This window comes from Belonocnema kinseyi, chromosome 4 (genome assembly GCF_010883055.1).
Source record: "Belonocnema kinseyi isolate 2016_QV_RU_SX_M_011 chromosome 4, B_treatae_v1, whole genome shotgun sequence".
In the NCBI taxonomy this organism is placed as follows: Eukaryota; Metazoa; Arthropoda; class Insecta; order Hymenoptera; family Cynipidae; genus Belonocnema; species Belonocnema kinseyi.
In genome coordinates, this window is record NC_046660.1 from 116,902,478 (window position 1) to 116,923,476 (window position 20,999).

At 30.9% G+C, this 20,999-nt stretch overlaps 1 protein-coding gene across 3 annotated transcripts in view; it reads left to right on the forward strand.

Moving 5' to 3' along the window:
* Positions 1-20,999, forward strand: part of LOC117170726 — a 271,841-nt gene that overhangs the window by 134,829 nt on the left and 116,013 nt on the right. For all 3 annotated transcript variants that reach the window (XM_033357748.1, XM_033357749.1, XM_033357750.1), the window contains exon 3: positions 5,883-6,046. In XM_033357748.1, the coding sequence (XP_033213639.1) occupies positions 5,883-6,046 (164 nt within the window). The remainder of the gene's footprint in view (positions 1-5,882; positions 6,047-20,999) is intronic.

The window sequence follows — 20,999 nt, forward strand, 5'->3', positions numbered from 1 at the left end:
GCGCATACTTTGAATAAAATATTTGTTATCATTCTCTTGAAATAAATGTGTTTTTTTCTTGAAAAAATACCGGTTTCATATGTATACACCTGGTATTAAAATTTCTTAGTTTTTATTAGCTACATCTGTTAAAAAATAAAATACTTTAAAATGAGATTCAAAGAATATTTCTTTTCGTTCAAAAATATTTTCGTATGTAAGTGATAGAAATCCATAGAAATTTTTCTTTGTAAACCTAGTTCTTTTTTAATTTCTCATAAATAAATTTTAAAATATCCATTCCCCTTCTTATTTACTCTAACATACTTTTCATACAATGCAAAATAAATCAATTAGAATTAGACAAAAAGTTGGATAAAATATTGAACATATTTTATTATTAGTGTAATGACATACACTAAAATTGAAATCGAACTGAAGTTTGACTAATAAGTACTCACTATTAAATAGTTAGTGATAGTGAGTGACTAATTTTCCTTTCAATTAGTTTTTCTTTAATTGATTCGATTTTAAAGAGATTGCAAATATTCATTTTGGAATTTTAGCATATTATTGGACTTTTTAAATTAATATTATTTTTGGGAGTATTAATCTGCTTTAGATTTTATGCTCAGGAAACAAATATCCATTCAATTCTTTTGAATGAGTTTCGAGGGCTATTGAATTGCGTATCTGTCAGTGGAATTCCAGATTGCCGCCGATTGGTTTTTAAAGACTTTTAGTCGTTTTAATTTTTTTGACCAACTTATATGCCGCAAAGGCCTTTACAACATCTCGAACGTAAATAGCAAAATAAATGTTATTTACTTGCGCATGATTTCTTGTAATCTTTCTATAATTTATAAATTTAAAAAATCGTGTAAAATATGGCAGCTTAACCTAAAAAAAGTCGGTCTCATTCAAAAAGAAGGAAACCGATTCAATGTGACCTTGCTTGAAATCGTAATTGCAGTACATGGCAGATTCAAAGCTGCTTGAGAAAATGACCGATTAACATAGTCGCAAACCGATTCAGTTTTATTTTTCGGAATCTGCAAATGACAGATACGCAATTTACAGTGTCGTGTTCTGAATCTGTGTGAATCTGCACCAGAAAAATTTTTAAGCTGCTGGCATTTTCCCCTTTAATTTTTTCGAGGTATACCCCTACTACGACAAATATGCGGTACCTCTCTAGCATCTATTGTCGTTGAGTCCGCCTTCATTTTTGGCTTGGCTGCCGAAGTAACAGGTACTAAACTTCGAGTGAGTGCATATTTGCACAAGTGTTCCTTGTGTGCGTACAACATCGTTGCCGACTCCGAAATATGAAAGTAGCGAATTTTGCTGTTGGGCACTTGGATTTGTATTGAAAGTAAGTAAATTAAATCTTTCATACAATAATTATAGATTTTAATATATTTATTGAAATAAATTGCAAAGAAAACATTTTTTCACATTCGATAGCCACGATAAATAAATTTCATTTCGCTAAAATTTGTATACATTTTCGTAATTCATTTTTAATAATAATCCATTCACAACAATTATTTAATAATTTATATCTCAGAATGAGTGCCCGGGTTTATAATCTCCGAAGTGCGAAGGATGTGACAGCGTCTCTGTCGGATTTGGAAGAGGAGCATTTTTTCGAGAACAGTGACGATAGAAGTTTATTTGGAGTATCTGTTAATCAAGGTAAGTTGGTAAATGAATAGCTAATTTAATGATTTTTTATACACCATATATTTTTAGCGGTTTTATATAAAATTCAACGGAATACCGTGTATTTAAAACATACACTGCCGGTCAAAAGTTTTCGTACACCTATTTTTTCATGACCGATTAAGTTCTCTTAATTACAATTATACCAGAGCTGAAAAATGTTCTCCTCTTGGAATTGATTGCTTTCCATATGATTTATAAAGTGAGCCTAGAATAAAGACAATTTGTCTATTTTGTAAGTAGTTATTAAAAAGTTTCCCATCACATTGTAAAAACTGGAAGTTGTAACAAAAAAGTTGGAAAAATTGCAATATTCTTAGTGGTAAGAACAATATTTTTTCAAAATATATGAAACCTATAATCACAAAGTTTCTATGAAACTCCCTCAAAGTATATATTTATTCAATTTTTATTCTGATTTGCTTGTAGATAAAATGTTTGGCTTGGTGAAACCGCATCTTCGGCGACGATTAGGATTACCTATATTACGCGCTTCGATCAAAGGAATTATAAACAAAGTTTTAGAGATGGATGAGTTCGTACCAGCCGCGTTGAGTGTTATAAGAGAGAATACACGGTCAACATGTCACATGTGTGAAATCGCTGTTTCTAGTTGAAGACGCATGAGGTGCCCGAACTGCATGCGCAGAATGTGTGACGACGATCGTGCACCTGTATGTATTGAATGCGAGCGTTTTGCCGAGAACTTAGCATTTCCTTGTATCTTTTAAGCATTGACATAATTTTTATGATGAATAAATGGTTTATGGTATTTTCTTGTTATTTAATATATTTACTCTTACTTGTCCACTCTGAAAGCACGAAATTCCCTTTTTAGAAATATAGTAACTTCGGGGGCATGGGAAAAATACTTAGTATAATTATATTACTTTTATATATTTTTTTTTCTTTATAAAAAATGTTTTAGCTAATAAATCGCGTTAGTTTTTTTGAATTTCATTAAAATGCAAAAAAAAAAAGATTTTTCAAAAGAAAAAATCATTTTTTCAAAAACATACTTTGTTTAAAACAATTTTTTATAAGAAAATGTACTTTTTTGTTAATTTCAATTGCAGAATTGTATTGTACGGAAAATTTCACACCAAAAAAATACGTCTTTTGATATGTTTTGAACATTTCTTCATTTTTAAATCAGCTGCTGAAACCGCGAAATCCCAATTTGCACCGATGTACGGTACATGGGTGCTGGAATGAAGTGTACGGTAAGAGGGTTAATATTGAAAAAAATAAAACAAATCTCGCTCAGCGAATAACACTGTTTGAAAGTGGAGATATTACAATCTCGCCCAGTAACATTTATTTCCAGGGTACACACTGTACCTCTAACACTTTCAGTTAACACTTGCAACAGTACGAAAAAGGAGATTTTACAGTTTCATACTGCAAAATTGCTGCGGGGTGAGGCCCTATATTGGTATACCGGATTACTATTTCAAACGGCACGATCTACTTTGTATCCCACTACCCATCGCAGTATGAAGAGGGATAGCTTACAAGTTGTAAACTGTATAATTCACCATTTTTCATTCACAATGGGAAAATGTAACGTCTACCAGCTTGTAAGTGAAGCATTACAATGTGGAGCATTAATTTAAACAGTGTGTACCAATGATATTCCACTCTACAATATCAAACTGTAATCGCTGTTTTATGTATTGTTACAAATGGTATTTCGACTAGTATACTTTCAGACTACTGGTTCACACTGCATTTAGTACTGTGAAAACTACTCATTTCACAGTAAATACGCATTAAACCTCAGCTTTACTGTTCGAAATTGTACATCTTACAGTGTACTTTTTCCATGCAGGAAACGATAGTAATGATTACACGGAAAAAATTATCGCATAATGATATCGCAAAACCTCTATATTGCAAGAAAGCGTAATATGATAACGGACAATCAGGTTCCGGAGCTTTTTATGAGAAAGTTCTAAAAAACGGTTCATCATTTTTTTTACGTGATTAATTACAAAAATGTTTCGATTTATTGAGAAAAGATTCTGAGAGCACTTACCAGCTTGCCCAAGAAATCTGGTAACTGGTATACTGTTCAAAATAATATTAAATTTAATATACCCATGTGTATTAAAATTAATATATCAAGTATATGAAATCGCCATTATGGGCGACTATATTAAACTTCATATATATTCATGTTAATCACTTACAGGAAAAATTAGATAATTCCATTTTTCACAAATTCAAAATAAGTTTAGCAATAATTTTCGATTGTAAATACACCAAACTCTGGCGTCGAGTCACCCCGTTCTCAGCTTTCCTATAGAATTCCTGGCTCCATCAGTTTCTCAGGGGAGCTGACCAAGACAAGGCTATTTGAAGGCAACCCCGATACTTGACTGAAAGCGAGAGTTTGGTGTAATAAAACATGATACGTTCTTCCTGTTAACCAGAAATAAAATTAAATTTCAAGTGGAAAAGTTCAATTAAGCAAATAAATAACAGGCCTAACCTACAATTAACTGTCTTCGCCTTAAATTTGGACTATTTAGAGCTAAATTAGGAAAAAAAATTGTACCCGCACATTGCAATTTCATAATAAATAAGAATTTAGTCCACGAATTTTATATTATTAATTTAATTGAGAATATTTGAAAAGATTTAAAGAAATTAAAGCACATTGAGTTTTCACGCACATTGCTATACTGACCTGTATATTAAATTTAATACATATTTATATTAAATTCATTTCACCAATGTATGTTATATTTCAGTAGCAGTAGTGCATATTTGCTTCACAAGCATGTATATTAAACCTCGTACAGATTTTGCTAACAGTGTAGCTAGGTTCGTCTGAACGTGACCCGCGCACAGGCGCAATGCGTGTGTGCGCGCCTATGGGTGACTCGAGTTGGTTTGATAAGTGGCTAGAAGTTTTATACATCCTATATTGCTGAACCTCGATGGATGCTCGCATTTACATATTCTTGATTTATGTTTAGAAACTGATAAATTAACAGTTTTTCGAGGGTTCCAATCCTCCGAGTGACGAATTTATAAATTAATATAAATTAAATTACACAAATGAAATTGTTCGTTTTTATATTTAGGTCTGAAATTTTCAGAAACTGTTCTTAGGAAATTAGAACTGTTCCTAAAAAACTTCGAAATTTATATCCATGTCACTTGCGTGACTTTTTCCTCATTACAGCAGAATAGATTTCAGAAGTTGTAAAAATGTAAATTATAAGCGCATTATATTCTTGGACGCCTCTTTTAAATTGTTCACAACTCAATTGATTGATAAAACCGTGAGACAGAAACTTTCCCTTCATAAATTCAATTATACTTTTCCCCCCTGTTAAATACGCTTAAAACGACTTAAACCAGCTTTTACTGCTTTGAAACTCGTTTAAAACTATAAAACCCGGGCTCCTGTGGTGGTAGCCAACAGGAATTTCATTTCTTTGAATGCGGTCACGTATATAATATAATTTCACTTTTCCTTGGTATTTGCTCGGCGGGGAGGCCATCCATGTGCATCGCGTCGGAAACGACCAATCTGGAAGGCTGATTATAAGGTTCCTTGTGAGAAGCGTGTACAGTATCGTTCATACAAGTAAGCTCGAATAAGCCATTGTAGACAGAATGTGGTGTATATGTATTCATATCGAATTTACTAGATGATACTGCTCTGCTTGTATACTATATACTTTTTCTTATTATATTGTACGTAGTTTGTCTCTTGCGTGATCTTTAAAAAGAGCATCTTAGGAAAATCAATAATTTATTTGTTCTGATGCCTTTACACTAACATAAATTTGAACGACATTTCGAAATTTATCTGCTATAACCTGGGAGTCGGTGACATTTAAGGATAAACCGATTTTGCAAAAAAAATCAATCCATATTTAAAATGTAATTTTTTGGAAAATTATGAGGAAAATCTTTAAACTGAGATAATTTTCTCAAATGTAATAGTGACATAGCGTCGTAGTATATAAGACTATTTATAAGATTATACTTCTCGCTAATAACCATATATAAACTTCATCATTCCACCATATGCATTTACGGAAATTTTTTTTACTGCTTAAGATCTGCAAGATCTCCACCTGCGGGGCATACCTTTCCGGTTTACGGTGGGATCGAGTACGTGTCAGTAGGTCACTCTACGGTTGAGTTTCTTGTTGCAGGGACGCAGTGCCAAAGCAATGCTGTGGATTGGGTTCGCCTCCAGTCCGCTGGTCCATCCTCGGTGTCGGGATCGTGGGACTTGTATGCGCAGGGGCTGGGGTGCTGCTCGGGGCACTCAGGGCCACAGGTCGGGATCACTTCGCTGTTGCGCTGCTCATGATTGGTAAGTAATCTAACGATTTTCTTTTGCCTTTCTCTCCATTATGTGCAGCTTATCAATGTACAAATACATTCAACGTTCTATACGCTTATAGTTTATTGCAGCAGAATGATTTTCCTTGCTCAACTTTCCACTACATTTTTACTGATTTCACAGAAAAAAATCGCTTTCGGTCTTTGTACTTTCCCCGTATTTTTCATGGACCTTTTAAAATTAAAGTTCAAACGATTGAAAACTGTCATTTAGTATTATGCATCCTCTTTTTTCAAAGTTCGACTTTAACGAATATATTCTTATCACGGTCTATAAATCTGAATTAGTAAAATTACACTCATTAAGTTGGAGAGATGACGGTCCCTAACGATGAGTAGAAAACTACTTAGTTTAACTATATACTTAGTTTGCATTTAGTTAAATATAATACTATGTTTACTTAGAATACTTAGTTTAACCTACTTTGACTAGTCTAAATATTTACTAATTCGGTATTCGGGTAGTGGACAACTACTAATTGGTTAGAATAATTATAGTTAAGTATTTAGGGATGTATGTATACACACTTAAAAGAAGGTTATAAAAATAGGAAACATGAAATAACAAACAGTTTAATTTAGTATTGCGATTGTGTCACATTTTTATGTTTATTAAAACAATTACATGGCTTTGGTTTTTGAAGCTTGTGGATAGGCTATGTACGTCACCTCCATAAACAGAACGTGCACATGCACTTTGCCGATTTACCAATTCTTAGAACTGGTGGCCCACGCAGTTACTCAGGACAGCAGGGGGTGAGCGGTTGCGACTGTCGGTCGCCTTGGGAGGAACGCAGTGCGTGAGTACTGAGGATTATATTTGGCATTCAAATATAATTTGGCAGCCCTGACTTTTCGTTTTGAGGGCACCGATTTATACAAACACGGTCAGTACGAGATAACCCCCGAGACTGCTGTTATATCGGAGCTCTTGTGTAAGTGACTTCAGTAAAATAAACTTGTGATTTTGTTATTACTGTTCCATTAATGAAATGCTATAACATTATTGTTTCGTGAGTTGCACGCTCAAAAAAATATATAATCAGGTTCAACCAGTCCCCACGGTGGGGCGCTCTAGTAGATTTATAAGGCGGGTTCTAACTGCAAATTCCTACCTTACCGACATCGAGAAGCTTCGACCTGTAGTGGTTCGTGTCCGCGCTAAATTTTCTGTGGAAAAAGGGTTCGTGTCCGTGCTAAGCTTTAAGATCATTCTGGAAGGGTCCTGATGACGTCACGATTGCGCAATAGTCTGTAGCCGAATGCATGTAAACAGGTTCAAGGTTTTTGTGAGAAAAACAAGGATGATTTATTGCTTCCTGGCAGATAAGACGTTCGTTAAATGCGCAAAAGATGCAGGCGAATATGTGAAATTTTATATGGAGAGCTGCGTATGGCATCCTGTTTTGACTATTTATTTGATTTATTGCTTCCTGATAGATGATACTTTAGCTAAAAATACCTGCCTTTATTTGTTTAATGCGCAAAAGATGCAGGTGGATAGATGAAATTTGATATGAGGGTTATGCATGGCATCCTGTTTTGATTATTAATTTAATTTTAAAATTCCTGATAGATGATTCTTTAACTAAAAATGCCTGCCTGTGAAAAACATTCTTCTGCAGTCTAGAATCTACGAGAAAAAATTAGAATTAAAAAAAAGATATATTTAAAGTTAATCAAAGGTAAGAAAGGAATTAAAAAAGCATTTCTTATGGTAGGCCATATACTCAGGGATGCTTGTCGCTTTATTCTGGTATCAAGTAGCGAGCGAGTGAGGACTTGAGATAACAGCTACTCACGTTTAAGCTCGCAGAAGCATTCACGCATAGGCAGCCTGAGGCTGCACACATTTCATTACTCTATGCTATAGTTCTGTAGACAGATTTAGAAAGGTCAGTTTTTTACCTGTTAATCGTTAGATTTAAAATAAAAAATTTTTAAAATGCAAAAAATTAATGTGATGGAATATTTGAAAATTTTTTCAATCATCCACTAAGGCTCATCATTAAACTGTACTACGAAATTTCTGAAAAGAATTATTTGCAAGCAACTTAAGCTTATTCTAAATGGCGCATTGCATTTTTCACGCTGAAAAACATTACATTTCAAGCGTGTCTAGACGTTTCGATTATAATTTAGTACCTTGTAGAATATTTTAACAAAGAGGAGAAGAGTTTAGGGAGAAAGAGAGATGGAGAGCTATGTATTAAAAGAGTGTTTTTAATCGAAAATAAGAGATCACTGCATGCTGTATCACTGTAACATATTTAGAATTTTATATTGATATAGCTATGATGTCAAATGAGCCATTTGAGATGAAGAAAATACAATTTCAAAATAAAATAAATCTGCTCCATAAATATTAGAGTTGACTAAGAAACTTTGAAATCATCTTTCACATTATAGAGCAATCTGCTAACAAAGATTAAATTTACTTACTTCAAACATTAAAATAAAGCATCATAAATAACGAAAATAAATTCAGCAGTATTAAAATTTAATACAAGGAAACTTTGAATCCGACATTGAAAGTGAAGTATTGAATACGTATATTTAAATGCACTATTATGTATAACAGCTGAAAATCTTGGTTTTTCTTAAAACCAATAGTTTGATTTAAATTGTAGTTAAGTAACCCCATTTAAAGGGGCCAGGATTTCTCTTAAATCAAGGTAAGTAAACTATCGAAAATGTATGTGGAAGAATGAGAAAGAATAGAGGAGGAGGAGGAGGAGGAGGAGGAGGAGAAGGAGAAGAAGAATTGAGTAATGATGTAGTTAAGACAAGTAGGTACTGAAAATATTAGATTTAATGATTATATCATTTGAATTGTATATTGTGTGACATTGGGCCGTGCAAATAAAAGAAGCGCAACATCTTTAAAATTACAAAAAAAAACAAAAATTTTAAGAAACTGTAGGTAACACCTTGTTTGTGCGTACTAAGTGTATCTCCATTCTTTGTACTGCACTCTGTGATGAGCTTGATGAATCCAGTTAAATATATAAGGATTTCTTATTAATAGAATCGTGAACATACTTTTGTCTCAACTACGTTAACTTAGTAAACGAAAATTTAGTTTAATTAACGAGAGATCTTTGGTTTACTGACATTATCATAGAGGACACCACAATCAGATTTGCTGCTTTTTTTATAGTTGTAACCACGCTTTTTCTCCTGTTGAATCTTGAACTATACTAAAGCAAGGTAAATAAGCTCTTAAAATACAGGTAGAAAAATCAGAAAATAATATAGGGGGGGGGGGGTTGAGGAGGATATAATAATGATTTAGAATTGGTAAATAGGTTTTGAAAATAAGATGGAATGATAACTTATACTAAATCTTCGGTCTTATAGGCTGATTTCCTAAACTACGATTAATTCAGGTGAAGGAATCAATAAATACACATACATTTTGAAAATTAAATTTATTTAACTTATTTCGTTACAATAAATGTATAAAACTTATGTATAGAATTTTAAAACTTATTGCTTACTTTGTACAGTGGTGGTTTCGTTCCATCAATGTTAAAAATATAAATGACAAGAAATCTTGAATAAATAATCTCAAAATCTTAATTACATTTAACTAGTTTCTAAAATAAAAGAATTATTCAATAATACCAACCTCTCGCATTTCATTAACAATTGAAATAATTTCGTGTACATTATTTAGTTTAAACCTAGTTGATCTAGTAAAAGAAAGCGCAATCGATCCACAAACTTGTTGGGATCTTCCCAGTCATCTAACATGTTAGATGAAGCTGAAAACTAAAGATGGACATGAGGAGGAGTATGAGGAGGATGAGGAGGAGGATGGGGGGGTGAAAGATGAGGAGGAGGATATAAATGCTCCGATTCCATGAACAACCAATTTTACTGTGTCAGTGGCAAGATGACTAGCACTTGTTCAAATTGTTCCAGAACTTACTCAAGACTTGATGATTTAAAAAGACATGAGAAATGCTCTTGCTCAGCCAAGAATCATGAGCAGGATGAAAGAGATTTTTATCAAATTTCAAAGGTAACTCGAATTTTAAGACCAATGCAAGAATCTGACAGTCGGACTGATAAGGAGAGGAAAGCAATTCCTCGAAAGCATAAGATTTTCAAAATGGAACAGAAACAAGCTATTCAGAAAGCATGGAAACCACAGTTCTCTCCACTGAGGAATCTATTATGCATTACTCATAAGTCTAAAGATGAAGGGAAAACACTTGTGAAGAAGCAAAAAGTAGAGCCAAAAGAAGAATTGGTCAATATGACGGTTCTTTATACGTAATAGAAAATGATGCTGCTGATGAGGATATTAATGAGCATGATAATGACTAGGTTGGGGAGGAAGATGATGACGAGGAGGAAGATGATGCTGAAAGTGACCTTTCCTTAGAATATAAAATAAAAGCAAAATCGAAAATGTTAGATGACTAGGAAGATCCCAACAAGTTTGCACAGAAAATCGCCGATCCTCCAATGTACACTAAAATCGGTGTTCAATAGAGTTGAAACAAATATGAACCACACAGGTTCATTCGGAGAATCTAGGGGAAAAGCATCATTTAGACACTGTTTTTTCTCATCCAGTGCAACGTGAAGTGTCGTCTACAAACTGTAAGTCACCTGTCAAGATCATTTTGTCGGTCGTTATTTGAGTGAAACAGATGTTAATAAGCAGGTAAGTTATAATAATAATTACCTAACTTTTTATTCCCTCTCATTTACCAGCGACTAAATAGGCTTGGAATAAAAATAGTACTTGGCGTGATGTAATATCCAAATGTTAGGTTAGTCAAAACCTACTATATGAGATTCAAACCACCAAAGCCGGCATGTACAAACTAAGTCGTGACCGTCTGCATTGAAATTGATGCCTGGTCGTTCTAACAAATTTTCACTAGATTATCTGCGGAAGTTTAAAGGTATCTTAGATATCTAATCTTGCAGTGGCTAGTATCATACATGAAAGATAAGGTAAATACAATTGTATAATGAAAACAGAAATTTGTTCTTCGCGATGAGTAGGGATATGAATTTGCATGAAACTTTAGCCTGATGAAAAGTTTCATGAAACATTGAGACTTTCGTGAAACATTGCAATGTTTCAAATATAGCGGCGGGAACATTCAAACTGATAATATAACAGCCTATTAGGTATTTTCACTTCAATAAACAGCTAACTTCACTTCGTAGAGTGCTGAGGCGAAAATAAGGGAACAAATGTATGGGATTCAGTTCATTTTTGCCCTATTTTGCTAACATCTTCGTAAAAGGTAATTTTTTCGGTATAAGTGTAGTTAAAAAATAGTTTTGATTTTTTAATTAGTATTTAATGAAATAATAAAATTATAATAATGATGATTAATTACAAATATATTACATAAATAAAGTTTTGATCCATTTTCCTCCCTCAGCTTTTAACAAAGTGAAGTTAGCTGATGGTTGAAGTGAAAATACCTTATTGAGGCTTTCATATCCCAACTTTTTCCTGCCGGCAGATTTGATTTATTTTTCCGGTTTGTACTGTGGACCAATGATGCCAATATTGGCAACCTGAGCTACTGCGCTTGCCTTAAGGCTGACCGCTCATTGGCCACACTTGGCGCACGATTCAAAATTACATTAAAAAACAATTCTTGTAACTTAAGTAAATAATTATTAAAATATCTACAAGGATATGTACAAGTTGCGTAACTTTGATTTCAGGCAAATTATATTTTACAAAACATTCAATTTAAAAATAAATTTCTTGGAAAAGTGATTGAAAATAATTATTTATAAGTTTTTAATATTTTGTATGTATTTTTCTGGGAATTCATATAATTATATAACCTATAAATATATAAATTATCACGATTGCATTGTAGTTATGCTTTCTTTTTTTTTATTTCAAGCGTCGTTTTGTCACGTCTCAATCGAAAAGAACAATCTGAAATTTTGTTTTAGAATGATTCAAATATTATCACTATTATATTCTGCAATTAGCTTCTATATATCAAACTGCTGAAATATCATATGGTATTTAAAAAAATGTATCTATTAACAAATATTTTGAGAAATAATAGTTAGTCTTTCAAATTCAATGAAAATAAACTGTTATTCATGAAATATATATGTTATACATTTTTTTCTTGTCTGAAATCAAAAGTTACATAATTTGTATACATTCGTGTGTATATTTTAATAATTATTTATTTAAATTACAAGAATTGTTTTTCAATGTAATTTTGAATCGCGCTTCAAAGGGTAAACAACCAGCGCTCAGCCCTAACGCACGCATGAATGAAAACTATTATCATTTTATTATTACATTAAATAGTCCCTAAAAAAGAAAAATTATTTTTCAATTGTACTTATACAGAAAAATTACTTTCTACGAAGATATTAGAAAAATAGAGCAAAAATTAACCGATTCCCATGCATTTGGTTAATTGTTATTTCCTCAGTATTCAACGAAGTGAAGTGAGCTAGTGATTGGAGTGAAAATTCCTTATTGTGTATGTAGACGGTCATGACTTTTTCTATACATCCCGGCTTTAGTTTAAATGTCGACGGGCATGACTAACCTAACTTTTGGAAGTTGCATTAGGAAGTTATAATTTTATTCTAAGTGATTGGTACGCCCTATTAAATGAAAGAAATTTGGAAATTAAGTAAATATTGTTTCAGTTGGTTTCTTTATTTACAATTGTTTAGGCTAATATCGCAAAGCGAATAGTTTCTTTGACAGGTATTCAGGTGGCTGACGGCGCGGTTCAGAACTCCACAACTCTGCATGAGCCAAAATTCAGTCTCCAAATGATACTTTCCCCTAGATGCCCACATGGGCACCTACGTTCGGAGGAATACATTTGAGACTTGAAAACTCTCTCAAATGATCATTAGGAGCCCAATGAAATTTGAGCTGCAACAAATTTGACACCAGCGTTTTTCTGTGTGTGGATCGATTGCGCTTTCTTTTACTAGATCAACTAGCTGGAAACGTAAATAATGTACACGCAATTATTTCAATGGTTAATGAAATGCGGGAGGTTGTTATTATTGAATAATTCTTTTAGTTTAGAAACTAGTTAAATGTAATTAACATTTTGAGATTATTTATTCAAGATTCCTTGTCATTAACATTTTTTAATATTGATGGAACGAAATCAACACTGTATAAAGTAAGCAATATTTTAAAAAATTCTATATATAAGTTTTATATGTTTATTGTAACGAAATAAGTTAAATAAATTTAATTTTCAAAATGTATGTGTATTTATTGATTCCTTCATCTGAATTAATCGTAGTTTAGGAAATGAGCCTATAAAACCGAAGATTTAGTATAAGTTATCATTCCATCTAATATTTTCAGAATCTATTTACCTACTCTAAATCATTATCATATCCTCCTCGACCCCCCTATATTATTTTCTGATTTTTCTACATGTATTTTAAGAGCTTATTTAACCCAATTTAGTATAGTTCAAAATTCAACAGGAGAAAAGGCGTGGTTACAACTATACAAAAAATAGAAAATCTGATTGTGGTGCTCTCTATGATAACCTCTGTAAACCAAAGATCTCTCATTAATTAAACTAAATTTTCGTTTACTAAGTAAGCACAAACAAGGTGTTACCTACACGTCTAAATGTCACACAACATACATTTCAGATGATATAATCATTAAATCTTATATTTTCAGGTACCTACTTGTCTTAACTACATCATTACTGAATTCTTCTTCTTCTCCTCCTCCTTCTCCTCCTCTATTCTTTCTCATTCTTCCGCATACATTTTCGATAGTTTACTTATCTTGATTCAGGAGAAATCAAGATTTAACATATGAAGCGTGGTTACAACTATATGAAAAGCAGCGTACCTGGTGGTGGTGCACTGCATCATAATCCTCATTCACCAAAGACCTCTTCTTAATCAAACGAAGTTTTTATTTACTAAGTTGACATAGTTGAATCAAAAGTATGTTCATGATTTTGGTAATCAGAAATAATTAGCTGTTTAACTGGATTTATTCAACAAAAATTAAATGTTGGTTCTAAGAAAAAAATAATTATTTGCAACTGTTATGTAACAGCATACTTTAATATCATTGATACTTCACGAACAGCATTATTAAATTAAATATTGATTTAAGACTTCAATGTAGTTGATATATAAGGATGGTGATTTCTCCAGCTCAGCGCAGAATGCAGCATCGAGAGTGGAGATATACCTAGTAGTTAGAAACAAGGGATTCCTACCTACAGTTCCTTTAGTTTTTGGTGTTGTTTGGAAGACAATGTGCTCCTTTATTTTTACATCTAAATATAATATTTTCAGTAACTGCTGAACTGTAATATTATCGTATCCTCCTCCTCCTCCTTCTCATCGCCATTCTCTATTTACAACTAGAAGCAAAATCAGCTTATCTGACTGTGGCGCACTCTATGATAATCTTTCTTAACCCAGGATCTCGTTTTAGTGAAAGAAAGTTGCATTTGCTAATCTGAAATAGTTAAATCAACTATATAAATTCCTTATTCTGTTAACTTTTAATTCTGGCCGATTTAAATGGGTTTACTTAATTACGATTTAAAACAAACTGTTGGTTCTAAGAAAAACGAAGATTTTTAGTTGCTATACATAATAGTGCATTTTAATATACGTTTTCAATACTTCACTTTCATGTTTAATGTTTGAAGTAGGTAAATTTAATGGTTGTTCGCAGATCACACAATTATGTGAAAGATGATTTTAACGTTTCTTAGTCAACTCTTATATTTATGGAGCTGATTTATTTTATTTTCAAATTGTATTTTCTTTATCTCAAATGGCTGAACTGACATCCTAACTATATCAATATAAAATTTTAAAACTGTTACAGTGATCCACTGTCGAATTAAAACATTTTTTAATACATAGCTCTCTCTCTATCTCTCTCTATCTCTCGTTTTACATCTCTTTTTCTCCATAAACTATACCTGCTGAATATGATTTACCATCTTTATCTATTTATATCCTCTCTTTGTTGCAATTATCTAGAAGGTTCTAAGTTATAATCGACACGTGTGGTATATAATATTGAAAAACGCAAAAAAGTAATGCAACTTTAAAAATAACCTTGACGTTGTTTTCGAAGAAATTTGCGTAGTAGGAATTCAATGACGTCATTGAGAATATTCTGGAAACATAGCATAAACCACTACATCTATAAAATATATGGGTAAGGTACATTTCTATGGTCTCTGAATTAAATTAGCTAGCTAGAAAGCAATATATCATCCTCGATTTCTATAAACTGTATTAATTTTTGTATTTTTTATATCACTAAATTTTTACTTAAGAGTTTCACAGTTTCCTTACACTAAATCTTAATACTGCTGAATGTATTCTTATTATTCATGCTACTTTATTGCAAGTAAGTAAATTCTAACAAGAGCTTTCAAATTGTGCGTTCATCTTAAAATAGTTGATTCAATATTACGAGGCTACCTGGTATATTAATTCTAAATCTGTTACAGTATCCCACTATTTTTTAAAACGGATCTCATAAGAATCTGTTGGCATTCTTCAAGATTCGTGCAAATATGTTTATATGATGTAATTCATTTTGATGAGGCATGCTGTGAGATTTGTAACTGGTTTCGAGTCGCTCAATCGCAAACCCTTCTGCAGTCTTGAAATTTTTAGAAAATTATTTTCGATTTAAAACATTTTTTAATGCATAACTCTCTACCCTTATCTATTAATGTATATCTCTCTTGGTCTAATTGTTCTAGAAGGTTCTAAATTATAATCGACATATCTAAATACGTTTAAAATATAACGTTTTTGCAACCTAAAAAGTGTAATGTGCAATTAAAAAATAACTTTGAAGTTGTTTACAAGTAAAATTGCGAAGTATAATTTTATAACGTCAATAAGAATATTCTGGAAATATAGCACGTACCAGCCACTACAGCTGTAGAATATCGGTAAGGTAGTTTTCTATGGTTTGGTTTTTATGGTCTCTGAACTAAATTATTCAACTAGAAGGCAATGTATTATCCTCTATTTCTATATACTATATTATTATTTTTGTATTTTAAAATTTTTTTATATCACTAAATTTTTTATTTAAGAGTTCCAGAAAGTAGATATTCATGTCATCACTGTATCATTTTTTTCCTATGTTTGATTCACAGTTTCCTTACACTAAATTTTAATATGGCTGAATTTATTCTTATCATTCTTCATACTTTATTGCAAGTACGTAAATTCTAACAAGAGCTTTCAAATTATAAGTTCTTCTTCTCTTAAGTATTTCATTCAATACTACGAGGCTACCTGGTATAAGTCTAAATCTGTACAGTACTGTACAGTAACCCACTATTTTTAAAAGGATCTCTTAAGAATCTGTTGGCATTCTTCAAGATTTGTGCAAAAATGTTTATATGATGTAGTTCATTTTGACGAGGCATGTTGTGAGATTTGTAACTGGTTTCGAGTCGCTCAATCGCAAACCCTTATATCTCCCTCTTTGTCTAATTGTTCTAGAAGGTTCTAAGTTATAATCGATACGTGTGGTATATAATATTATAAAACGCAAAAAAGTAATGCAACATTAAAAATAATCTTGAAGTTGTTTTCGAAGAAATTTGCGTAGTAGGAATTCGATGACGTCATTGAGAATATTCTGGAAACATAGCATAAGCCACTACATCTTTAGAATATATCGGTGAGGTAGATTTCTATGGTCTCTGAATTAAATTAGCTAGCTAGAAAGCAATATATAATCCTGGATTTCTGTAAGCTATATAAATTTTTATATTTTGTAATTTCTATTTGACTAAATTTGGATTTGAAAGTTTCAGAAAGTAGATGTTCACGTGACCACTGTATCATTTTTTTCCAATGTTTGATTCACAGTTGCCTTGCATTACATTTTAATACTTCTGAATTCTTTTTGTTATTTATGTTTCTTTATTATAATGTTTGAAGTAAGTAAATTGAATCTTTTTTAGCATATTACTCTATTATGTGAAAGAGATTTCAACGTTTTTTAGTCAAACTCTAATATTTATAGATCTGATTTTATTTTATAAATTCTAGCAAGCGTTTTCAAATTGTATTTTCTTCATCTCAAATGGTTAATTTGACATCCTAGCTATATCAATATAAAATTCTCAAATCTGTTACAGTGATAACTGTATGTACTCGGACCTCTTCAGAATCTGTTGGTATTTTTCAGGTCGCTCAATCGCTGCAATATTACACAATTATTTTTGATTAAAAACATTTTTTAAATACATAGCTCTTCATCTCTCTTTCTCCCTAAACTGTACATGCTGCATATCATTTACCATCCTTACCTATTATTATATCTCCGCTTTGTGAAAATATTCTAGAACTTTCTACATAATAAGCCACACGTGTGGATATAATTTTTTAACATCGCGAAAATGTAATTCGTCGTTGAAAATAATCTTGAAGTTCTTTGCGAAAAAATTGCACAGTAGAAATTTGATGTTATTAGTTATAGAAGATTCAGCTTTATAGAAAAAATTTTAACGTTGAATTAAATCATCCTCGATTTTCTGTATCCTATATTATAAAGTAGCCTTAGTTTATGATTGAAAAAATTTTCAAATATTTTATTACATTAATTTTTTGCATTTTTAAAACTTTATTTTAAATCTAACGAATAATAGGTAAAAAAACTGTCCTTTCGAAATGAGAGCTGAAAGGCGAGCATATATCTGTGAATAAATAAAGCATGCGATCTTAGCTCGAATATCGTTGCATGACATAAGGAGCGATAAATTAAGAGAATTAAATTCATGCTGTCTATAATCTCTCTCTGTAGTCTCGAAATTGTTTTGAGTATCTTGTTACATATACCTCGTCCAGAGGTTGACGGATCTAGCATATGGTAAAAGAATGAATACGAAAGTGAACGATTGCGAGCTGTAAAAAGAAGTGATCTCTCTACAGAACGATAGCGTAGGATAATGAAATGTGTGCAGCCTCAGACTGCCGATGTATGAATGCTTCTGCGAGTTTAAACGCGTGTGGCTGTTATCTCTGGTCCTCGCTCGCTATTTGATACCAGAATAAAGCGACAAGCATCCCTGAGTATAAGACCTACCAGTGATCCCAGATCTGAAACGAGACGTGGTCCAATCCTATGACACGTCTATGTCCGTGTGAATATGGTAGGAGACGATATAAATGCCTGGGTTGCGCGCGCAACCCATTTCTCCTCTTCTGAATTTGAAAACTCGAAGGTGCACGATTGCCGGTCGGAACACTTCGTTGGTTCTATTTATATCTCTATCTGTTTTGAAATAAAATGAAGAGATTGGGATTTTAATATTTCCAGATTTCGATGCTGGGCTGGCGATTCTCATGATTTGAATCCTTTCCGCGCCTCTTTAATGCATGTATTTTGAGGTTACGTTACTTCGAGTATAAAATATAAATTATATAAATATTAATACTATTATATATATATATATATATAATATTAATGATAATATTATAATTATGTTATATTATAATAGTCTTATTCAAACCTTGATCCTCATTTGAAAGAAATTAAAGAAATTGGTGGTTTTGGAATTCATCTCGTTTGGATAAAAACTCAATTATTTTATTGAAAATGTAACTATTTTGTAAAAAAGTTCTCTTTTCTATAAAAAATTCAACTACTTTGTCAAAATTTTTATTTCTTTTATTTGAGAAATTAAATTGCTTTATGGAAAATTTATACTTTTTGATTAAAAATTACATTTTTCGGTTGAATTATCAACTGTAAATATTTTTTGTTTGCAAAGTCGTTTTGTTGTAAATGCATCTATATTGTTAAAAATGAAAGTCATAATTTTTGGGTGCAAATTCGATTATTCACTTAAAGTTGAACTACTTAGTAAAAAAATTAATTCTTATTAAGGATTCATAATTATAGTTGAAAATTCAACTATTTGCCTTTAAATTAGGTTAAAAATTCAGCTTTTTTTGTAGATAACACTCTTTTTGACTTTAAAATTAAAAAATTTATTAAAATTAAATTGACCTTTTTTAGTAAAAATTTAATCTTTTTGGTTGAAAATGTATTATTTTTTGTCAAAAATTCAATTTTTGGTTAAAATATGAACTTTACATCTTCTTGGGTTTAAAAGTCGATTATTCGTCTTATTGACTTTAAAATTAAATAATTTTGTTGAAAATTCATGTATTTTGTTTGAAATTTGTGTTTTTTTGTAGATCATTAATTTTCTTGGCCGAAAATTCGTGTTATTGGTTGAGAATTTAACAACTTTATTGAAAATTTATTTTTTCGATTAAAAATTATTTTTTTTTATCTGAAAATGTAACTATTCTAGGATTGATTAAAAATTAATCGTTTTTATCTGGAAATTGAACTAAAAAAAAGTAAACTTTTGGGTTGAAAATTGATATATTTTGTTAATTAGATTTTTTCCTAAAATTAAAAAAACTGCAAAATAAAAAAATTTCCTTAAAATCTTCCGGATTCTTTTTTTTTTTAATTTTTAAAATGTTTTCAAATACTCACTTAAAATTCTTTTGTCAAAATAAAAAAATCATTTTCAATGTTCTTAGCAAGAACAACAATTTTTGTTATTCTTTTAAAATACTGTGCAATTCTCAAAAAACTTTTTTTTTAAATCTGCAAAAGTGTAAATCGTGTTTCAAATTATTTGAAATAATTTCAAGTTTTAAATTAATTCTGAATCTTTTTTAAAATGAAAATTGTAGCGTTTAAACTTAAAATTTAGCTCCTTACAAATTTAACAATTCAAGGCTTTCTATTTCGAACCATTCTATTCAAATTTGTATAGTTTTTAACAGTTGTTTGTAATGGATTGTTTTAAATGAACGGTCAAAGATTGCTGATAATTAATGAAATTTTCTTTTTTTAATTAAAAAATTTCAATTTCCAGATAAAAGCTGTGATAAAAAATTGAATTGAACAAGGAAAAAAACGAATTTTCAATAAAATTATTAAATTTTTAAGGCAAAAGGTGAATTTCTGACCAAGAAGATTAATGTTCTATAAAAAAATGATTTTCAAACTTAACCAATTTATACGATTAATTTTTAATCAGTCCTATAATAGTTACATTTTCAGATAAAGATAAATAATTTTGAACGGAAAAAATTTATTTTCAACAAAGTTGTTAAATTCTCAACCAATAACATGAATTTTCGACCAAGAAAATTAGTGATCTACGAAAAAAGACAAATTTTAAACAAAATACATGAATTTTCAACGAAATTATTTAATTTTAGAGTCAATAAGACGAATTATTATCTACGAAAAGTTGAATTTCTTAAACGAAAAAGATGAGTTTTCAATCAAAGAGTTAAACTTTTAACCAAATAGTTAAATTTTCAACCATAATTATAAAACCTTGTTAAAAAAAAACGTATTTTTTTAACAAAGTAGTTCAACTTTAAGTGAATAATCGAATTTTCCACCCAAAAATTATGACTTTAATTTTTAACAATATAGTTGCATTTACAACAAAACGACTTTGCAACCAAAAAATATTTACAGTTGATACCAAAAAATGTAATTTTTAATTAAAAAGTATAAATTTTCCATAAAGCAATTTAATTTCTACAAAGAAAGACGAATTGTTAACAAAATACATGATTTTTTAACCAAAAATGGTATAGATGAATTGTCAGCTTCAAAAATATATTTTCAACGAAAGAGATGAACCTTCAAATTTCAGAAATAAAATTTTTAACAAAGTATTTGAATTTTTGATAGAAAAGAGGACTTTTTTACAAAATAGACATTTTCAATAAAATAATTAATTTTTCAATCAAATAATTGATTTTTTATCCAAACGAGATGAATTCTAAAATCACCAATTTCTTTAATTTCTTTCAAATGCGCATTCTAGATTTAAATAAGACTATTATAATATAACATA